Source organism: Macrosteles quadrilineatus, unplaced genomic scaffold (assembly GCF_028750875.1).
Source record: "Macrosteles quadrilineatus isolate MER2022 unplaced genomic scaffold, UCM_ALF_1.0 Scaffold_2__2_contigs__length_208266976, whole genome shotgun sequence".
Classification (NCBI taxonomy): Eukaryota; Metazoa; Arthropoda; class Insecta; order Hemiptera; family Cicadellidae; genus Macrosteles; species Macrosteles quadrilineatus.
Window position 1 is genome coordinate 39,771,147 of NW_026542595.1, and position 18,335 is coordinate 39,789,481.

At 36.3% G+C, this 18,335-nt stretch overlaps 1 protein-coding gene across 1 annotated transcript in view; it reads left to right on the forward strand.

Annotated features, from left to right (window-relative positions):
• Positions 1 to 712: 712 nt before the first annotated feature.
• The window catches only part of LOC128987654 (uncharacterized), a 30,098-nt gene continuing 12,475 nt past the window's right edge, over positions 713 to 18,335 (forward strand). The window contains exons 1-9 of the mRNA XM_054408612.1: positions 713 to 1,034; positions 1,543 to 1,766; positions 9,448 to 9,586; positions 9,732 to 9,910; positions 10,233 to 10,450; positions 11,845 to 12,021; positions 12,465 to 12,619; positions 16,459 to 16,737; positions 17,571 to 17,684. Of these exons, the coding sequence (XP_054264587.1) occupies positions 894 to 1,034; positions 1,543 to 1,766; positions 9,448 to 9,586; positions 9,732 to 9,910; positions 10,233 to 10,450; positions 11,845 to 12,021; positions 12,465 to 12,619; positions 16,459 to 16,737; positions 17,571 to 17,684 (1,626 nt within the window). The 5' untranslated portion in view covers positions 713 to 893. The remainder of the gene's footprint in view (positions 1,035 to 1,542; positions 1,767 to 9,447; positions 9,587 to 9,731; positions 9,911 to 10,232; positions 10,451 to 11,844; positions 12,022 to 12,464; positions 12,620 to 16,458; positions 16,738 to 17,570; positions 17,685 to 18,335) is intronic.

Sequence of the window (18,335 nt, forward strand, 5' to 3'; positions counted from 1 at the left end):
ATTTCGAGCTATGCTCAAAATCAACTTCCTCCTTGTATTTCTTGTGGGAGTTAAATTTGTGTTTTCGTTTCCAAGTTCATTTGGCTCTTTTACTTAACCGATTTTCACAATTTTTGTCTTATTTTTTAGCATTATTGTGAATTTTATTCTAACCCGGTGGCTGCTAAAAAGGATCGTGTGACCAACCCATATTTCTTGCATTTATATTACAAAATATGTATTCGTTTCCTTAATAAAGGAGGTTTGTGGCCTCTTTTTACCTTGCATTTGCTCGTCCACAGGGGCCACAGAGACATGTACGGGGAACATATCCAGCAAAGCAAGGGTCGAGCCTAAACAGTAAAAGCATAGAATAAATAAACACCATTTTTTTTTCTATTCTATGATACAAGGGTGAACTTACTGTTAAAAGGTAGTGGGCATATGGCAGGATCCGAACCCACGACATCGCTGCCTTGGTCCTGAAGTCTGTGGCGCTAACGACTCACCAACCCAATTACTGGACTTAATTAGTTGTAGAATAGTATATTACGTTACTAGTCCTGAAAATAGTGTGGATATTAAATATGAGTGTCCATGGTTCATATTAGAGGGTTTCTGCATTTTTATTGCCTACAGCTTGTATTTTTTTGGTTTATTTCGGTAAAAAGTCACACTGTTAAAAAATTCCAATCTTTCATTTTATTCTTTGCAGGTGCTAATGGAGCAATCAACGATTTGAAAATGTTGCAACAGTCAAAACCTCTTCTTCTTGATCACGGATAAAAATATTTGTCGCTTAATAACTTCATAGTTATCCACTACTTTTTTTAGGACATTTAATTAGAATAATATAATTATTCCATTGTAATCTTCAATGGAAGTATTATAATGATCAAAAAGAAGAGGTAGAGATGAGTGTCATGAAATGGAAGCCATCAAAAGATAAGGCAACAGAAGAGTTCACAAACAATTGTAAACTAATCTATGGATTAAGCACCAGGCTGAGAGCAAGACTTGGAAACATACTAAAGAGTGATCCAAGTAACTGGCAGGTCAGTACATTCAGCCTCTGAACTCCTTAAAACTCAATACGTAAATCTTCTTGTGTAAGAAAATTATCCAAACCAATTAAACATTTTAGAGGTCCAAAAAATCTTTCATCTCTAACCTATCTGGACACAGCTCTGTAAACATGCATGAAGAAGTATGAATTTTGAAACAGGAAAATATTAAATTGCTTTCATATCCATTTGTACCAGCTATAATAAACTTTACCCATAAAATTAAGAATCCCTCTTAACAGTCCACATTTATACAAAAAACAAAATCCACTGTACAAAAATGATGCATGTTAGGAAAAACTCTGCACTTTTCTTCATAAAGTCTAGAAGGTGTTTTAGATGTAATAAGCATAGACAAAAAAAATACATAAAGCATCTTAACATTTGATATTTTTAATTATATTAGGTATATACCATGGCCTGAGTCAAAAATGATGCAAAGTTGGCTATGTTATGTTTACCTTTTAAATGAATACAGCTAAATCTAATGTTTATCCAGGATTTGGAATCGATATCAAAGGAACTACCACACATGATGACACTATACCGCAGTGTATTGTCAGGCCCAGACACGTCTAGTCATGTCCTCAACTTCCGTTGCGAGTTCTGGCAAGCAAAAACATGGCATCAACGGTTGGCAACATTGTACCTCATCAACCAAGTTGTCACCCTGGTTCTAGTGCACTGTGTTGAGGATCCAACTCATCAAAATAGTGTGATCACGTAAGATATGATTAGTACAATAGTACTTGTATGTACTAGTCCGGTTGCTAAGCCCAAAACCCAAAAATTTTGGATTAAGTTTTTTTTTTATTTATGAATAGTTACTAGGACATATACAGCTTCAAGAAAATGCATGATGACATTCTGTCACCTTTGGGCAATTCGAGTTTTCGCCGCCATCTAGAATTTTTCCAAATATTTTTGTATGCTTATTTATATATATAATTTTAAATGTTTTTATGTACGCTGAGTTCAATGGAAGCAGTAAAAAGTATCTAGAAATATTCTTTTCTTAAAAGTTCTTACCATATAAAAAAGAATAATATAAAAACAAAACTAAAAATAATTCACATTTTGTAATGTGGTAGGTGTTGTGAATAATTATTTTTAAACAACGCCACTTTTTATTGTACAAAAAAAGTGAATATCTCAAGTAAACAATCTAATAGGTGAAATTCTTATATTGATTACATATTGGTATAAAATAAAACATTTATGACTAAGAACAAACAAACATTGTCCAAACAGATATCAGTCTGCCACTGGTTCTTCAACAGGGTCTTCTTCCCAGTCTACTTCTAATTCATCAACACGTGTCAAATCATTGGAACAGGAACTGTTTGAGCATGTACAGAACATGGTGCATGGTAGGCTGGTACTCTTGCAACTATACTGATTGCTGTTGAATGGCAATACGTTTCTGCAAGAGCACTTAACCAACTTCCAATTTCCGGTGGAGCAACTAAAATATTTTCCGGCATAGTTGTGGGTAGGAGGCATCTTGAGTTTTCATCCTTGTAAAAACCGTAAAACAGTGGATCTAAATCTGGTGGGTCAGAGTCCATTGAATGCTTCCAAATACAGGTTTGAAGGTGTGCTCTCTTAAGGTTTTCTTCAAACGCTGAATTTGTTGGTGGTAGTGTGCACAGTTTTAGCAGTTGAGTTTTTGCACTTCAAACTTTGTCAGCCCAGCCCACAGTTTGACACGAGCCTCAGAAGTTGTGTAACAATTAGATACACCGTAACATGCAGACATAAACTTCGATGCTTGCAGCTTTATGTCACAAAAATCAGCATGTATATCTCCAACCAATGATAAGGAGTGTCCACTTTTCAAAACCTTAATGGCTTTAATCTTCTCGATTCCATAGCACATTGCAGTGGTATCACATCCAGTGATAGTATGAGCTGCAAGCAAATCAGGTATTATTTCCTTCTGTTTGACGACAGATGCTCCAATATCAATTCTTGAGCGACCCTGGACAGGTGATTCCATCAGAATAGTTGCGGAAATGTTTTTAAGATTGTAGAAGTAAAGGAGGAGAATAAAAGCGTCTGTGTCATCTCATACAACAACGATCTGCTTGTCTTCATTATTAGCAGCTAATATAGCTTGTTATACAATAATCGTATCAGCTTCTTCGTGAGAATTTCGTAGATCGTGCCTTAGTTGTAGTTCTCCGCAATAAATCTGGTAGGGTTCTTCTTGAAGACCTGTTACAATAAGCCTGTGTTTGGTAGTATTGTCATTGTTGAAAGATTCGTCTCTTCTAATACTACTGCAAATCAGCTCAATTAATCTTTTTTTGTTTTCATTTGAGCCCAAAATATCCTTACATGGAGGCAGAGGTGTTGTATATTGTCGTAACCTAAACGTTACGCTAGAAAAGTGGACAAAACAGGAAGAGAACCACTTACGTTCGTTGGTGGACATAGAAGACGGAGCCGTGACGAATCATCCCACTTCAGGGCTCAGTGCACAGTGCAGCCACCCCGCAAAACATAATAACTCTTCCGTTACTAATAATTATGACTGTTCATATATGAAACTATAATGACTTCTACTACACTCGTCTTCCCCATAAAAAAAAGTCAATATCATAATTTCAAAATTAACTCAACTTTCAAAATAAAATAAATTCACTTTCAATAAAATGCAACCAAAATTTCTTCTTCCCATTATTCATTAATAATTTTACAAGTCCAGCCTGTGAGGCTTTCGCACAGTCCGTGCAGACTTCCTCAGCGAGGGTGGTGGGCTGCACTGTGCTAGCGGCGACGCAGGAGTTGGCTGAGGCTGGGCTTGCCCTAGGCTCTCCCTGGGACTGGTAGTAGGCCTAGGTACAGGTGACATCATCATGGGACTAGTTGGTCGATCCTCCGGCGGGGGTGAATTCTTGGGTACTTGGGGTGATACAACGGGATCCTTGGGTGATACAAAAATCTCCTCCTCTTCTGCATACCGAGCTCTCAAGTGATCCGCATGACAAAATCGGGGTTTTCCACCAATAACACTCACCAGATAGGTGACCGGACTTCTCTTTAGAATTATTTTGCCAGGAACCCAAGATATCTTTTCATTTCGGACAGTTTTGACATAGACTGCCTGACCTTCTGAGAAAAATCTGCTTCTTCCCCTAAGCCTATCAGCTGCATCTTTTTGTTCCCTGTGTTTTTGATCAATGGATGACTGGAGATTGGGTTTTAACATAACCAACTGAGTACGAGGCTTCCAAGACAGGAACATTTCTGCAGGGGTTAAGCCAGTAACTGTATTTGGAGTGTTGCGGTACGCAAACAAGAAATTATCTAATTTCATTTGAAGAGTGGTACGCTGAGAACGCTGATGTTCCTCAATCACTTGACGCAAAAGGTTTTTCTTGACCTCCTGAACACTTCTCTCCGCAGATCCATTTGAAGCCGCATGATACGGGGGAGTTAATGTGAACTTCACATTGTTGTTATGCAAAAAGGTTTTGAACTCTTGACTAGTAAAAGATCTTCCGTTGTCCGACACCAGTTCGACAGGCAATCCATACGATGAAAACAAGGTACGGAGTTTCTCAATAACCTTGGAAGAATTCATGGAACTCATGATAAATACCTCTAACCATTTAGAGTATGTGTCAATCAAAACTAAAAGTTGCTGTCTCGACTCTGGATCCTCCGCAAAGTCAATGTGTATCCTCTGCCATCGGGTTGATGTTGTAGGCCATTGCTGCAACGGTACTTTAGGTATCGAATTCCTAGTTAACTGACACGCAGAACAAGAGGCCACCACGTCTTCAATCGACTTCTCCATGCCTGGCCACCAGACATAACTTCTCGCCAGCATCTTCATGCGTGTAACTCCCGGGTGTTGATCATGCAACATTTGGAAGCACAGATGAATACAGTTTCTTTGGAATCACTACACGAGAACCCCACAGCAAACAACCTTGTTCCACGGACAACTCGTCCTTCTTCCTTAGAAAAATAGCTAGTTCCGGCTCAACCGAGCTCGTCCAGCCGTACATCACAAAATCTCGGACCTTCGAAAGAATCGGATCCTTATCCGTCATTTTACCTATATGCAAGGCAGTAATAGGTGCAATGTCCTTGACAACACAGAAATTGTTCATCACTTCTGTACACATATCTACATGTGAAACAAAATTAGCATCCAGCTCTATAGGTTCCGCTTCTGCTAAGGGTAACCTAGACAACGCATCAGCGTGAGGGACATCCACTCCCTTCCGGTACCTAACCTCCAAATCATATGCTGATAGAATCAAGGCCCATCTCTGCAGCCTAGCTGCCGCCATACTAGGAACGCCCTTTTTAGAGCCAAAAATAGCCGTCAACGGCTGATGATCAGTCTGTAGAATACAGTGTCTTCCATATATATACTTATGAAACTTTTTGACTCCAAAGATCAAAGCCAGAGCCTCCCGATGTAACTGAGAATAATTCCGTTCACTGGAACTTAGCGTTTTCGATGCGAAGGCAATTGGCCTTTCCTGACCATCGATAAGATGAGATAGAACAGCAGCCACCCCTCTGGGACTCGCATCACACGTCAGAACTATGGGCTTTTTAACATCATAGTGAACTAACAAACTTGAGTCCAACACCCATGATTTACTCTCCTGGAAAGTCTTAGAACACACCTCCGACCACACCCATGGATGATCCTTATGTAATAAGTCATAAAAACAGCTTATTCTAGCAGACAGGTTAGGTATAAATGCATGATAATAATTTATTAGACCAATATAGGCTCGTAACTCTTCCTTAGTACTAGGCTCAGGCGCTTTACGCAGCGCAGTTAACAAACTTTCTTGTGGACGGAGACCATCTCGAGTAATCACATGTCCTAAATACTCGATTGAAGATTGCAAAAACTTACACTTTTGTTGGTTTACTCGAACACCAAACTCATCAAGGCGTTGCAGCACCTGCGCCAGACGGGCAAGCCCCTCTTCCTTAGAGCGAGCCGCCACTAAGACGTCATCTAAGTACGCCACCGTTCCTGGAAGACCTGTTAAAATTTGGTCGATGGCTGACTGAAAAATTGCAGGAGCTGAAGACAAACCATATGGTAGCCTTTTTAAACGATACAGACCCTTATGGGTAGCTAGGGTCAACAGATGTTGCGATTCATCCGCTACCGCCAATTGCTGATACGCATTTGAAAGATCAAGGCAGCTAAAAACTGAGCAACCGCCTAGAGTTGCAAAAATATCTTGAGCCTGTGGAAGCGGATAATGTTCCATTTCAATACACTGATTAAGAGTAATCTTATAATCGGCACAAAGCCTAACACCATTAGGCTTAGGGACAACCACAAGTGGAGTGCTCCACTGTGAATTAGTAACTCTGTACGCAACATCCTCTTGAACCATGCGGTCCAACTCACTCTCAACTTTCTCCCTTAACGCAAAAGGCACTGGTCTCGCCTTACAAAACTTAGGGACTGTCCCCTCCTTTAAGACAATATGAGCCTTAACACCCTTAATTTCGCCCGTTCCAGGCTGAAAAACTGACTTAAATTTACTCTTCAATTTAGCAATGTCCAAATCAGAACTGTGATCCACAGTGGCTTTACATGAAAACACATTTTGCCAATCTAACCTCAACTGGCCTAACCAGTTTCGCCCCAACAGAATCGGCTGACTCTTACTTTCTAAACTAACTACTGTCAAAGGCAAACTCGCCTGCTGATTATTATATTTAACATTGACATTCACTTGTCCCAGAACAGGTACATCATGACCTGAATAAGTAGTAAGTTTCACATTTGCTGGCCTAAGTTTGAGGTTAGAAAATTTTTCATAAAATATCTCAGAAGGACATATAGTCAAGGCACTGCCTGTATCTAGAATCATTTCTAAATATACATCATTAGCCACTAGGCCTACCTTATAGCCGTTGTCTGATCCTGATTTAAGGTTGTACAGACCTATCTCTGCCATTGGAACTTCTAGGCCTAGGCCTACCTCTTCCTCCACTTGATGGACCCCCATCCTAGGTGTCGACTTTTTACCATGGAAACTAGAAGATTTCTTGGCTTTACACACTTTCTTGAGATGACCTACTCTCTGACAACCGTGACACTTGTAACTGGCGAACGCACACGCACTAGGCCAATGACCCGCAGAACCACACCTCCAGCAAGAGTTTCTAGAATTTTGATTTTCACTACTCCTATGCATGAAAGTTTTAGGCCTATTTTGACTTTTCACATTGATTTTCGCAATGTCCCCACGAGGTTGCACAAATAGGCTTGACTGCGATTCGGCCTGTTCCAGCCTGAGCGCTGACGCATAAGCTTCGTCAAAGTCCAATTCCTCCGACAACAATTTCTGCCGGATAGTTTCATTAGAAATGCCGGAAATCACTTTGTCCCTCAAAGCGTCTTTCAAAAAGGTACCAAATTTGCACGAACTAGCCAAATGTTTTATTGAAACCACAAACTCCGCTATGCTTTCGCCCGGCTTTTGCACACGAGAGTAGAATACATATCGCTCCGCCACAACCAACTTCTTGGGCGCATAATGTAATTTCAACAACGCTGCAAGTTCATCATAGGTCTTAGAATCTACCTCTACTGGTGATAATAAATCGGATAGGACCGATAAAACCCTGGGACCAATAACTGTAATTAAAACCGACACCTCGTTTTCCTTCTTGACATTGTTCGCTTTGAAAAAATGTTTCAGGCGCAACAAATAGGGCACAATGTCCTCCTCACTTGGATTAAATTCAGAAATCCTGCCAACACTAATACTCGCCATTTTTAATCATCTCAACTATAATACGCACTAAAACAACAACTGTTATCGCGTACTACCCTAACTATGATAAAAAGGTTTATTACCGACTGCGCCAAAATGTCGTAACCTAAACGTTACGCTAGAAAAGTGGACAAAACAGGAAGAGAACCACTTACGTTCGTTGGTGGACATAGAAGACGGAGCCGTGACGAATCATCCCACTTCAGGGCTCAGTGCACAGTGCAGCCACCCCGCAAAACATAATAACTCTTCCGTTACTAATAATTATGACTGTTCATATATGAAACTATAATGACTTCTACTACATATATGTTAGTGGTTGAACTCTTGTCACTCCTGTAGATCTACCCGATCTTGTGTAATCCTTGGTACTATATTGCCTGTACCGATCAGGTTTACATTTCCGTGCTGCAAATGTTTGCTTAGGGATTTTTAAGTCAACTAATGAAGTCCTGTACACTCCCCTTTTCTGGCCACTGCACACACCATAGAAGTGCAGATCCATCGATCACAATAAGTGTGTTTTCTATGCACGTCTTTCTTGTCGAGGAAGAAACCTGGAGAAGTTTCTTTAGAGTAGATTTAGCTTTGCAGATCCTCATTTCTCCAGAATCTGTAAACATTGACGTGGGCAAAGATGACAGTTCGTGAGACAGAACGTGACTTACATCTACTTGTCTTGAGCTTGCCTGAAGTCCTATATAACTCGGGAGTAAATTATACATGTATCGAAAACTTTAACACTGCCAATATTTACGTGTTTCTTTGATGTAGACCCAAGCACAACTATTTTTTTCAGAGAGAGAGAGAACAAAACTTAATCAGATCCAATTTTGTAGTTTATGAAAAACTGCTTTTTTCGTCAGTTATCATAATAACTTAGATCATATTTTATTTATTACCTGCACATTACTCCAAACAATTTTCAACTTGTTATAAAGTACTTATGTTGAACTGCACTGTACTAATTAACTACAAATTTACAAGCTGTCGAATGTGATGTTACTGACATATAAAAGGTAAAGGAAGATTCCAATAAAAGACCTAAGAGACTGGTTTGATTTGTTAGTAGTGCCACCCTATGTTGCACTGCTAAATAATGAAAACTTTTTCTGTGTATAGTTTTCATTTGTACCTAGAACTGTTGTAGTTTCCAGTAACTGTTCTTTCCATTTCAAAAAATAACAAATAAAGCTTGCCTGTATTATTATTTCTTTATTCCTTATAGTAAACTTATGATACAGTATCAGTTATGTACCGTGGTAAGTGTTTTAGTGTTTACAAAAGATATCTTTATTTTATATGCAACCTACTGACCTATTCAGTTTCATTCCATTGCAAAGGACAGGACAGATAGTCAATATAACGTTACCCCTGTTCATGGAACCGTTTCTCCTTTAGACTACAGTACTATGCTTAACAATTGGTTAATTTCAGCAGTTGTTTGGGATTTTGCATGTCTTAAAATAATTGACAATATGAAGATTAACACAATGTTCACTCTCAAAACAAGACTGATTTTGATTGAAAATATAAATTTATTCTACTTGCTTTAAGAGAAAAGGTTTGGTTACGATCAGAGGTCTTAAACTTTTATGTGAGTAAAAGTTTAAACTTTTTTCTAGACTGGTAACATTTTTCAATGATCTCCTGAACCTGAACCTGAACCTGACTTCTAAGCCAAGAGGAATCACCGTCGTCAAAAATACTTGCCCATCTCTTTTGCAACCACTTAGACGTCTCTCCATTACCAAAATTCTACAGGTAAAGTATATAAATTTACATTATCACTTTTATATTTCACAGTAATATTAGTAAACAATATTGGACACGGCATAGGTACACCTATTGTTTATACAGTATATTTACTCCCACAATGTGATGATAGTTGGTTTGTTTGGTTGTTGAGATCCTGGCCCAGGGGCGAGCTGAGCAGTGTGGCCACTTGCTAGTGAATGTGTTGTTGGATCTTTATCTTGACACCAACAGAGGAGTGAGCCCAGCAGACAGCGGAGACCCTGACACGGAGCCACTTCTCTCCGATGAAGACCTTCCATCCTCTGACAATTCCAGCATGGAAATATACAGGTACTAACCAATAAGTAGGCATTCACATTCACTAAACCAAACGAAAAACTTTTAAATAAGCATATGTACATATTTTCAATGTTAATTTGTAAAATCTATAAGGAAATTTTTAAAGTTCAAGATGTAAGTATATTAAATTCAGAATAAAACCCCAAACCTTTCTCCACTCTATAAATTTGCTTACTTTCACTTAGTTTCTACTTGTTACAACTCACAACAGTAACATATTGCATACAACCAAGGCCCCTAGTGGGGCGTTGATACAACACCAGCTAACCAGCTTAAGGACACCTGATATAAAATATATTGTTTCCTGTGGCAGGACTCTGACTCGCTACATGACACCACCGCAAGGTGGCGAGTCTGAACTACTGTATGGTGAGCCTGATGACACAACGCCTTTGGTCTCCTCTGATGTAGCAATGTTGGACGGTCTGTTGTACTCTGAAGACAAGCGTCTCACCCCTCTACTCACCGCTATATCAGTGTCTGCATCCTCTTTACTGGGCCCTCACGCCATCAAACAGTCCAAACAAACTGGTATACCGTATAGCAAATTGTTACTATTTCCTTTTATTTAGAAAGTATTCTTATTTTTTGAAAACTGATAAGTAATACAAAGTTAGGCCTATCTGTTTTATTACTGCATGGCATAACAGAAAATTATAAAAAATCAGACAAAGGCAATTCATACTTTGATTAATTTAATTTTGAAATTTCTATATCTAAAATACGTGAAGCCGCTCTGTGAACTACTCCTCCCTTATTTGCGGACAAATTTCAACGGTTGAGGTGTGACAAAATTTGTCTCAATTTGTAGTTTTGTAATAAGGTTTTAATGTAAAAATTCTCACACTTAAGGGTGCAAGGTGATCTCAAAGGTCAATTTTCCCCCATAAGAATTACATAGAACAAATTTAAAAACATATACCCCCGCCGCAGCTAACCTCCAGACTAAGCGAATTTCCATTTGCCTGATTGGATTTAAGAAATTTATGAAAAATTTGAAGAGGGACCATTATATTGATCAGTTACTTCCTAAAATTTCATCTGGCCTATATGCACTAACAATATTAAAACCCCTATGTGAAAGGAAACTTTAAAAATTATATATTTTTCATACATACATTCTATCATATCATTTGGAGTTTCACTTTATGGTGCAGCAAAAAATTAAAATCAATTATAAAATGCAAAAGAAAGCTATAGAATATTATGCAATTTAAAACGCAGAACTTCAGTCAAAGAACATTTTAAATCTGAGAATATTATGGACTGTTTATGGAATGTATGTCTAGGAAACAGTATTACCAGTAAAAGACAGATTTAATGAATAAAGCTTATTGGAGACTATCACAATTACTTAACTAGAAATTGAGAAAACCTGGCCACAAACTCACATACTCTGCAACTTTTCACAAAGATACCTAAATCAAACTGCAGTATAATGGTTCCAAATTTTATACTAAACTTCCTAAAGAAATAAAATTTGAAACTAAAAAAAAATTTTTAATTGAAAAAAGTATCTTATCAACAAGTTTTTTTAAAGAGTTTTAGTCCTATAAGTTATTGCTTTATTTCATATAAATTGAAACTTTTTGTTTTAAAATAATTTTATTTACTATTTTATTGAGATTTTTTCATGTAAAAGCTTTTATATTGGACTGTTTGTTTTACTTTATTTGAGCCAAAAAGCTAATTGATGGTATGTAACGTCATGCATGATAATAATGAGTATTTTAGTTAAGTTAGTTTTATTAAATTACCTACTCTTGACGCCATTCCTGTATTTATGTATTGTACTCAAATGTTTAAAGTTATATGAATTGAATTGCATTGAATATAGAACAAGATAAAATAAGAGAAGAGAGGAAGAAAATTATGCTCCTTTTTTATTCGTCGTAGGTGTATTTAGTATGTAGTGTGTGTTACAGGTGACATGAAGGTACGTAGAAGAGTGAGACTCAAAGTACTGGAGTATTACTCGCAGGTGCTGTGGGGAGAAGTAGGTGCCTTCTTAGACCATGTCTTGTTGTGGTGGGGTTTTCGTCCACTGGGTACACAAACTTGCCATCACTTCCGCTCGTGGCTTCACACATTTATGCAAACAGGTGTGCTTTTCTAACAAAACCTGAATTTTGGTCAAATCAATATTCATTGTATCAAGTCTGTTTTAGTCTGATGTAATACTTAATAGCTATTTCGTATTGTAGCTTATAAAGGGGTTGTCAAAGTGCTTCAGGATGAGAAATCTGATCTCCTTTCATAACACCTTCAAAAATTTATTAATTAAATTATGCGTTTATAATACCAAACGTTATGAAACCATCTTAAGAGATTTCATTGATTAATAATGACTTACTGACACACGGTGCAGAGACTAAGAGGAGTTAAAGATGTTTGTTAGATAAAAAGAGATTATAGTTTTGTTTCTGACAATCATCAGCTGGCTCTAGCCAGGACCACAATGAAAAACCAGTGATCAAAGAGTTAAAGAAAAATGCTTTTCTTAATAATAAAAGATGCCAACTTATGACATTTAGTTATTTTACAGTTACATTGCCAGACATGATGAGGCCAGCGTTGCATAGTCTACAGGACTCACTGTGCTGCCATGTCACTTCTACGTCTTGGGATCAACTGTTTCGTAGAGCTCTGGTAGCAGCCAGTACTCAGCACAGCAGGCATATTGTGCATAATGTGGAACAGGTACAATCAACATGGTCTCACTAATCCCCTTGGACGATTTGACACATGCTTAGTCCAACCACATCCTAATCCACTTATGATACACAAATTCAAGATGTTGCTCAATAGTCCAGTAAAATAAGACATTTTGGTATGCAAAAGGTCGGGTAGTTCTGATTTTTGGATATGTTGTTAGTATTGGGCCCATAACATAAAATCCAAGTTATCCACCTCGAGATACTGCCGCTCGCCGCGGGGCGCGCCACTTGTTATCGAAATATAAAAAATATGGCAATTCCTATTGTTTTTCACTCAATCTCGCGAACCGTTGATTTTACCGAAAATTTTTGATTATTACATTACAGAAGAATAAATTTGTGACAGTTTAAGCCCAACAGCGAGTATGTAGCGTAAATAATGGTCAAAATACAGACCATCAAAATAAATAAATTTTCCAAAGTCGTATAAAAATTGTGGTTTTTTCAATATTTCCACAATATAATTGTTTGAAGCAAACACCGTATTGATTTAGAAAGTATGCCAGTTTATTTGCTATTAATAGAAAATAAATGAAAGTATGAATAAAAATACCCCACCTCAGCAAACCTGCAGCCTAAGCGAATTTCCATTTGCTTGATTTGATTTTCACAAACCTATTTAAATAACATTAGGTTTAACTGGTACCTAGGTTAGCTGCTACAGGGAGAGTAATATATTATATAAAATAAGGAACGGTATGACAAGAAACAAATAAATTTACCCAATTTTATAAAAACGTGTCTATAAATAAGGAAAAACAATAATTACAAATCTACGCTATTGGAATAACTTCAGGTTTTTAATTTACATTTTTTAATTTTCTCCGTAACCAATAAATGTAGAAAACATTTTAATGTACTAAATTATTTGTTTTTAAGCTCTACAAAATTCTTTAATGATACAATTGTAAAATTTTATATTTTGAGGGTCAAAAATATGAAAAACCCGTTCTTAACGAAAACTCCTATAAAGCAACCGTTCCCATGGCCTGATCATGCTTCGCGAACTCGTTTTAATAAATGTAGGTTTACATGCCGAAAAACAGACCTCCAAAATATACCTTCAAAGGCAAAACTACTCTTCCCAAAGCTGTCAAATTTTTACACATAAACATTTAAGCTAAGCTTCGGGTACAATACTTGCATATGAAAACAAAATAAAACAGTTTAACATAGTTAACAGTTTATTGAGGCTGAAATATCAGGCAAATAAGATCTTCCACTTACAATCACTCAACAGATCTTCCATGCAGCGGGTAATTTTTCCACGCCAAGTGCGCCCATCTATACAGGACATGCTGAATATGAATTAAAATACAGGATTGATATAGAAGAACACAAAAAATCCACAAGGATCGGAAATTTCACTACAAGACGTACAGACAAGTTCTGGTGTGAAATTTGGTCTGATTAGGCCATCGAACAGGCCCTCACAAAGAAAATGAAAAGCTCTGGAGGATTGAATCGAGGACGAGAAAAACAGACAAAATGTTGTAACTTGATGGGCGCTTTTGATGATCCGTCCTCATCAAATCTGTAGGAAGTTGAGAAATAATATAAAAAATGACGTCAGTTGAACATTAACAGTGAGCAACATGTTGACGTGCGCCATTCTTGCATTGCTCGAGACAACGAAATTGATGAAAAGATTAAATAGTGGTTTCCTCAACACACACCATTCCAATATAAATGATGTGCTGATTATTAGCAAATTTCCCTTATAGGGAATACGCTATTACAGTAGGTCTCATGGTAAGACCTAGACCTGGGACCGATTTACTTTTTCATTTTGGTATTCCTAGAGGCCAAAAATACATAGTTTTAAGTTTAGTTTTAGTTTTTAGTACAAAAAATATTATAGTTTTAAACATACCTCGTATCACGATACTATTGTTCAAATGGATGAGTAATTATCATTTCGTGCTGTGTAGAGTGTACTTCAAAGTTTTAGTTTCGTACGTTGGCAATAAGTTGCGTACACCTATTTGACCTTGAAGATAGTTTTGGTAATAAATTGTAGTACAAATAATAAAATATTAATGATAAAAATGAGTAATAATAGCTTGCATGTCTGCAGGGCTACAAATGGTTTGCATATTGAGGTGTGATAGTGTTAAAATAACTTTTATTTTATTACCTTTCATTTAATGTATCAGCAGCATAGCCTTCTCTATGGTATCAGTCGTTGAACAGTAGTTTGTATCTAGTACAATAAATAAATAAATTTTCAAACTAGGTGAGTTTTTTGGAGACCCTGTATCCAAAAAAGCTAAAGATTTTACTAAACTGTACCCAAAAAAGTTATTATCGTCCATTAGCACGATGATTCCCAAAAATCGTCCGATTTAGTGGAATTTGGTACAAACATTACTTTTATTTGTGAATCAAGAGATGGACTATTTATCATTTACTTTGTATTGTAAGTGACTTAGCCTATTGCTTTTGCTTAGTGGCCTAAATAAATCATTGAGTCATTGAATCATGTAAACGTTCATTTATTTATTAAAACGAGTTCGCGAAGTATGATCGGCATAATAAGGCCATAGGAACGGTCGCCTTATAGGTATTTCGCCAGTAAGAATTTTTTTTTTAATTTTTAACCCTCAAAACATATAATTGTACAATTGTATCGTTAAAGAATTTTCTAGAGCTTAAAAACAAATAATTTAGTACATTAAAATGTTTTTTACAGTTATTGGTTACGGAGAAAATTAAAAAATTGAAATTAAAAAACCTGAAGTTATTCCAATAGTGAAGATTTTTTTATTATTGTTTTTTCCTTATTTATAGATACATTTTTATAAAATTGGGTAAATTTATTTGTTTCTTGTCATACTATTATTATTTTATTAAATATATTACCCTCCCTGTAGCAGCTAACCTAGGTACCAGTTAAACCTAATGTTATTTAAATAGGTTTGTGAAAATCAAATCAAGCAAATGGAAATTTGCTTAGTCTGCAGGTTTGCTGAGGTGGAGGTATTTTTATTCATACTTTCATTTATTTTCTATTAATAGCAAATAAACTAGCATACTCTCTAAATCAATACGGTGTTTGCTTCAAACAACTATATTGTGGAAATATTGAAAAAAACCACAATTTTTATACGTCTTTGGAAAATTTATTTATTTTGATGGTCTGTATTTTCATCATTTTTTACGCTACATACTTGCTGTTGGGCTTAAACTGTCACAAATTTATTCTTCTTTAATGTAATAATCTAAAATATTCGGTAAAATCAACGGTTCGCGAGATTGAGTCAAAAACAATAGGAATTGCCATATTTTTTATATTCCGATAACAAGTGGCGCGCCCAGCGGCGAGCGGCAGTATCTCGAGGTGGATAACTTGGATTTTATGTCATGGGCCCAATACTAACAACATATCCAAAAATCAGAACTACCCGACCTTTTGCACAGCAACCCCATTTTTTCTGACAGATTTACTGGACTACAAGTTTGCAGCTCACAGACGGCACATTTTTACACTTATGCATTGAGGTTTAAGTTTCCAGGTACTCATCTCTATGTCAGCAAGACACCTTTGTAATGTACCGTACTGTAAATGTTGTGTCATTGTTTGTACATTTTTTTAGCAAATCATTATCTTCCACTCCAAACTCCAACCATCTTTTAATTGGCTTGACCAGATCTCAAGTTTGTTTATTTTGACACAAAGTCATACTATGGGCCTTCTACAAAGTAGGGTCAAGTGAACATATTTCTCCCCCCCCCCCAAAAAAAAAACAATCATAAATAAATTTCTTGTACAGTTTAAATGTAAAGTATTTATTCTATGGCCGACATTATGATGTTTTTCAGGGCACATATACAGGCAAGCTGTTCTCCGAGCTGTTCTCAGACCTGATGCTGCTCAGTAACAGTTGCGAGGGTCCCAACTGGACTGTGCAAGACTTGGAGGAGTTACCAGTGGTGGAGCAGATCCCTGTACTGCATAGACTCGACCACTCCATACACACGGTGCGACTGTGGGTACAGAGTCGTGCCAAGCAACTCTCCAACCCCTGGAACATGGATCAGTTCTTCCGTGTCACCCAATCAGACATCAATACATGTCTGCGAGACCTCTCTCAGCTCAAGGTATTGAAATCGTTGCAATAATAAGCAGATTTTATGATTAACATGTGTTTGTTTGTTTACTTTTAAATGTTTTTAATGTTACTTCTGATCATAATTTAGCTTCTGTAATTAGGTATCTTCTTTGTTTCAATTTGTGTGGTAAACAATCTTATAAACAATTTTTAAAAGATATTAACTTATTTTTGCACAACTACATAGTGATTGACCCTGACTTCTTGGAATCTGCTACCACACTATTTCATTTTTGAACCTCCAAGTGTTCATTACATGGAGTTCACAAATCCAAAACAAGTTTTTTTTTATCATAGATTATTGGTATGGGGAAACGTAAGCAAATAAACATAGGATTTAGTTTTTGACATTAATTGACTATTATTTATAAAAATGAAATTTGAGTAATTTCAGTATTCTTAAATTTAGATTTACCTATAGATAAAAGTGTTGAAACACTCCAGATAGCCAATTAAAGATATTAAATTTGAAATAATTTAGTGAACAATTAAAAAAATATGTATAGAACAGCCTAGTTCAGTTGATGTGGTGAGTCCTTTGAAACATGGGAAAACATTAAGTCAAACTCAAGCATCATCCTCTTGATATGTAGTTTATTTTAATTTTTTTTTATATCTTATCATATGAATGAACTACATACAAATAGATTATATATTTTCATAAAAGTATGAACATCATGATGTATATTAGAACCTATATAGTGTGATTTTTATCAGTGGTTTTCACCCCATTTTATAAAATAACATAGCTGTATTAAGAGAACTCTGTATTAGCAAAAAGCATGGTCAAGAAAGATTGTTGTGATATATTTGTGTCCACAGTTTTCTAACCAAGTGGATATTCTCAATGCAGAATGTAGTGTTCATGTAGTCGTCTGTGTCAAAATGCGTGCCAAACTTGTCTCTGAAGTAAAAGCAAATTTAGAAAAGCTTCAGGTAAAACTCTTAGTTTGTTATTACATTTAAGACTAGATAGTTATTTTAAGAGGCTACACGAGAAGTCTAGTATGGAAAACTATAAGATTGGTATTGGTGTTTATCGGAAATAACTTATAACACAGCAAGTCTTATCTTCACATTTAGAAGAAGAAAAGTGGTTGTAGCACATATTAAATTGAAGATTTGCTAATTGATTCTTTGATATATGTAATGTTCAAAATAGAACTAATCCTTTACAAAGGTGCCCATCCCTCCTAAAGTCCATGTCATAGAATCCCCTGCCCCAATTTGTAGTGAGATTCATTACCGGAGGTGGTTTGGGACCCCTAAGTTAGAAATTATGCTGCAAAGTTGTAGGTTTAAAAAAAAACGTAATCACACACTTTTAAACTTATTTTATTAGGTATAAAATTTGTTTCGCAAATAGTACTATTCAATAGAAAAAGAAAAAACTAACTTTTGATGTATTTTATAAAAGATTTACATTTGTGTTAGATTATCAAATTGACAGTACCATTGCACATTCACAAACTTAGACTCTGTCATAAGAACACTCTTGACAAAATTTACGGGAATTCTTTTTAAATAAAAATATACAACATATTGGGCATCCCTAATCTATTATAGACTATTTAATGTGTTGGCTAA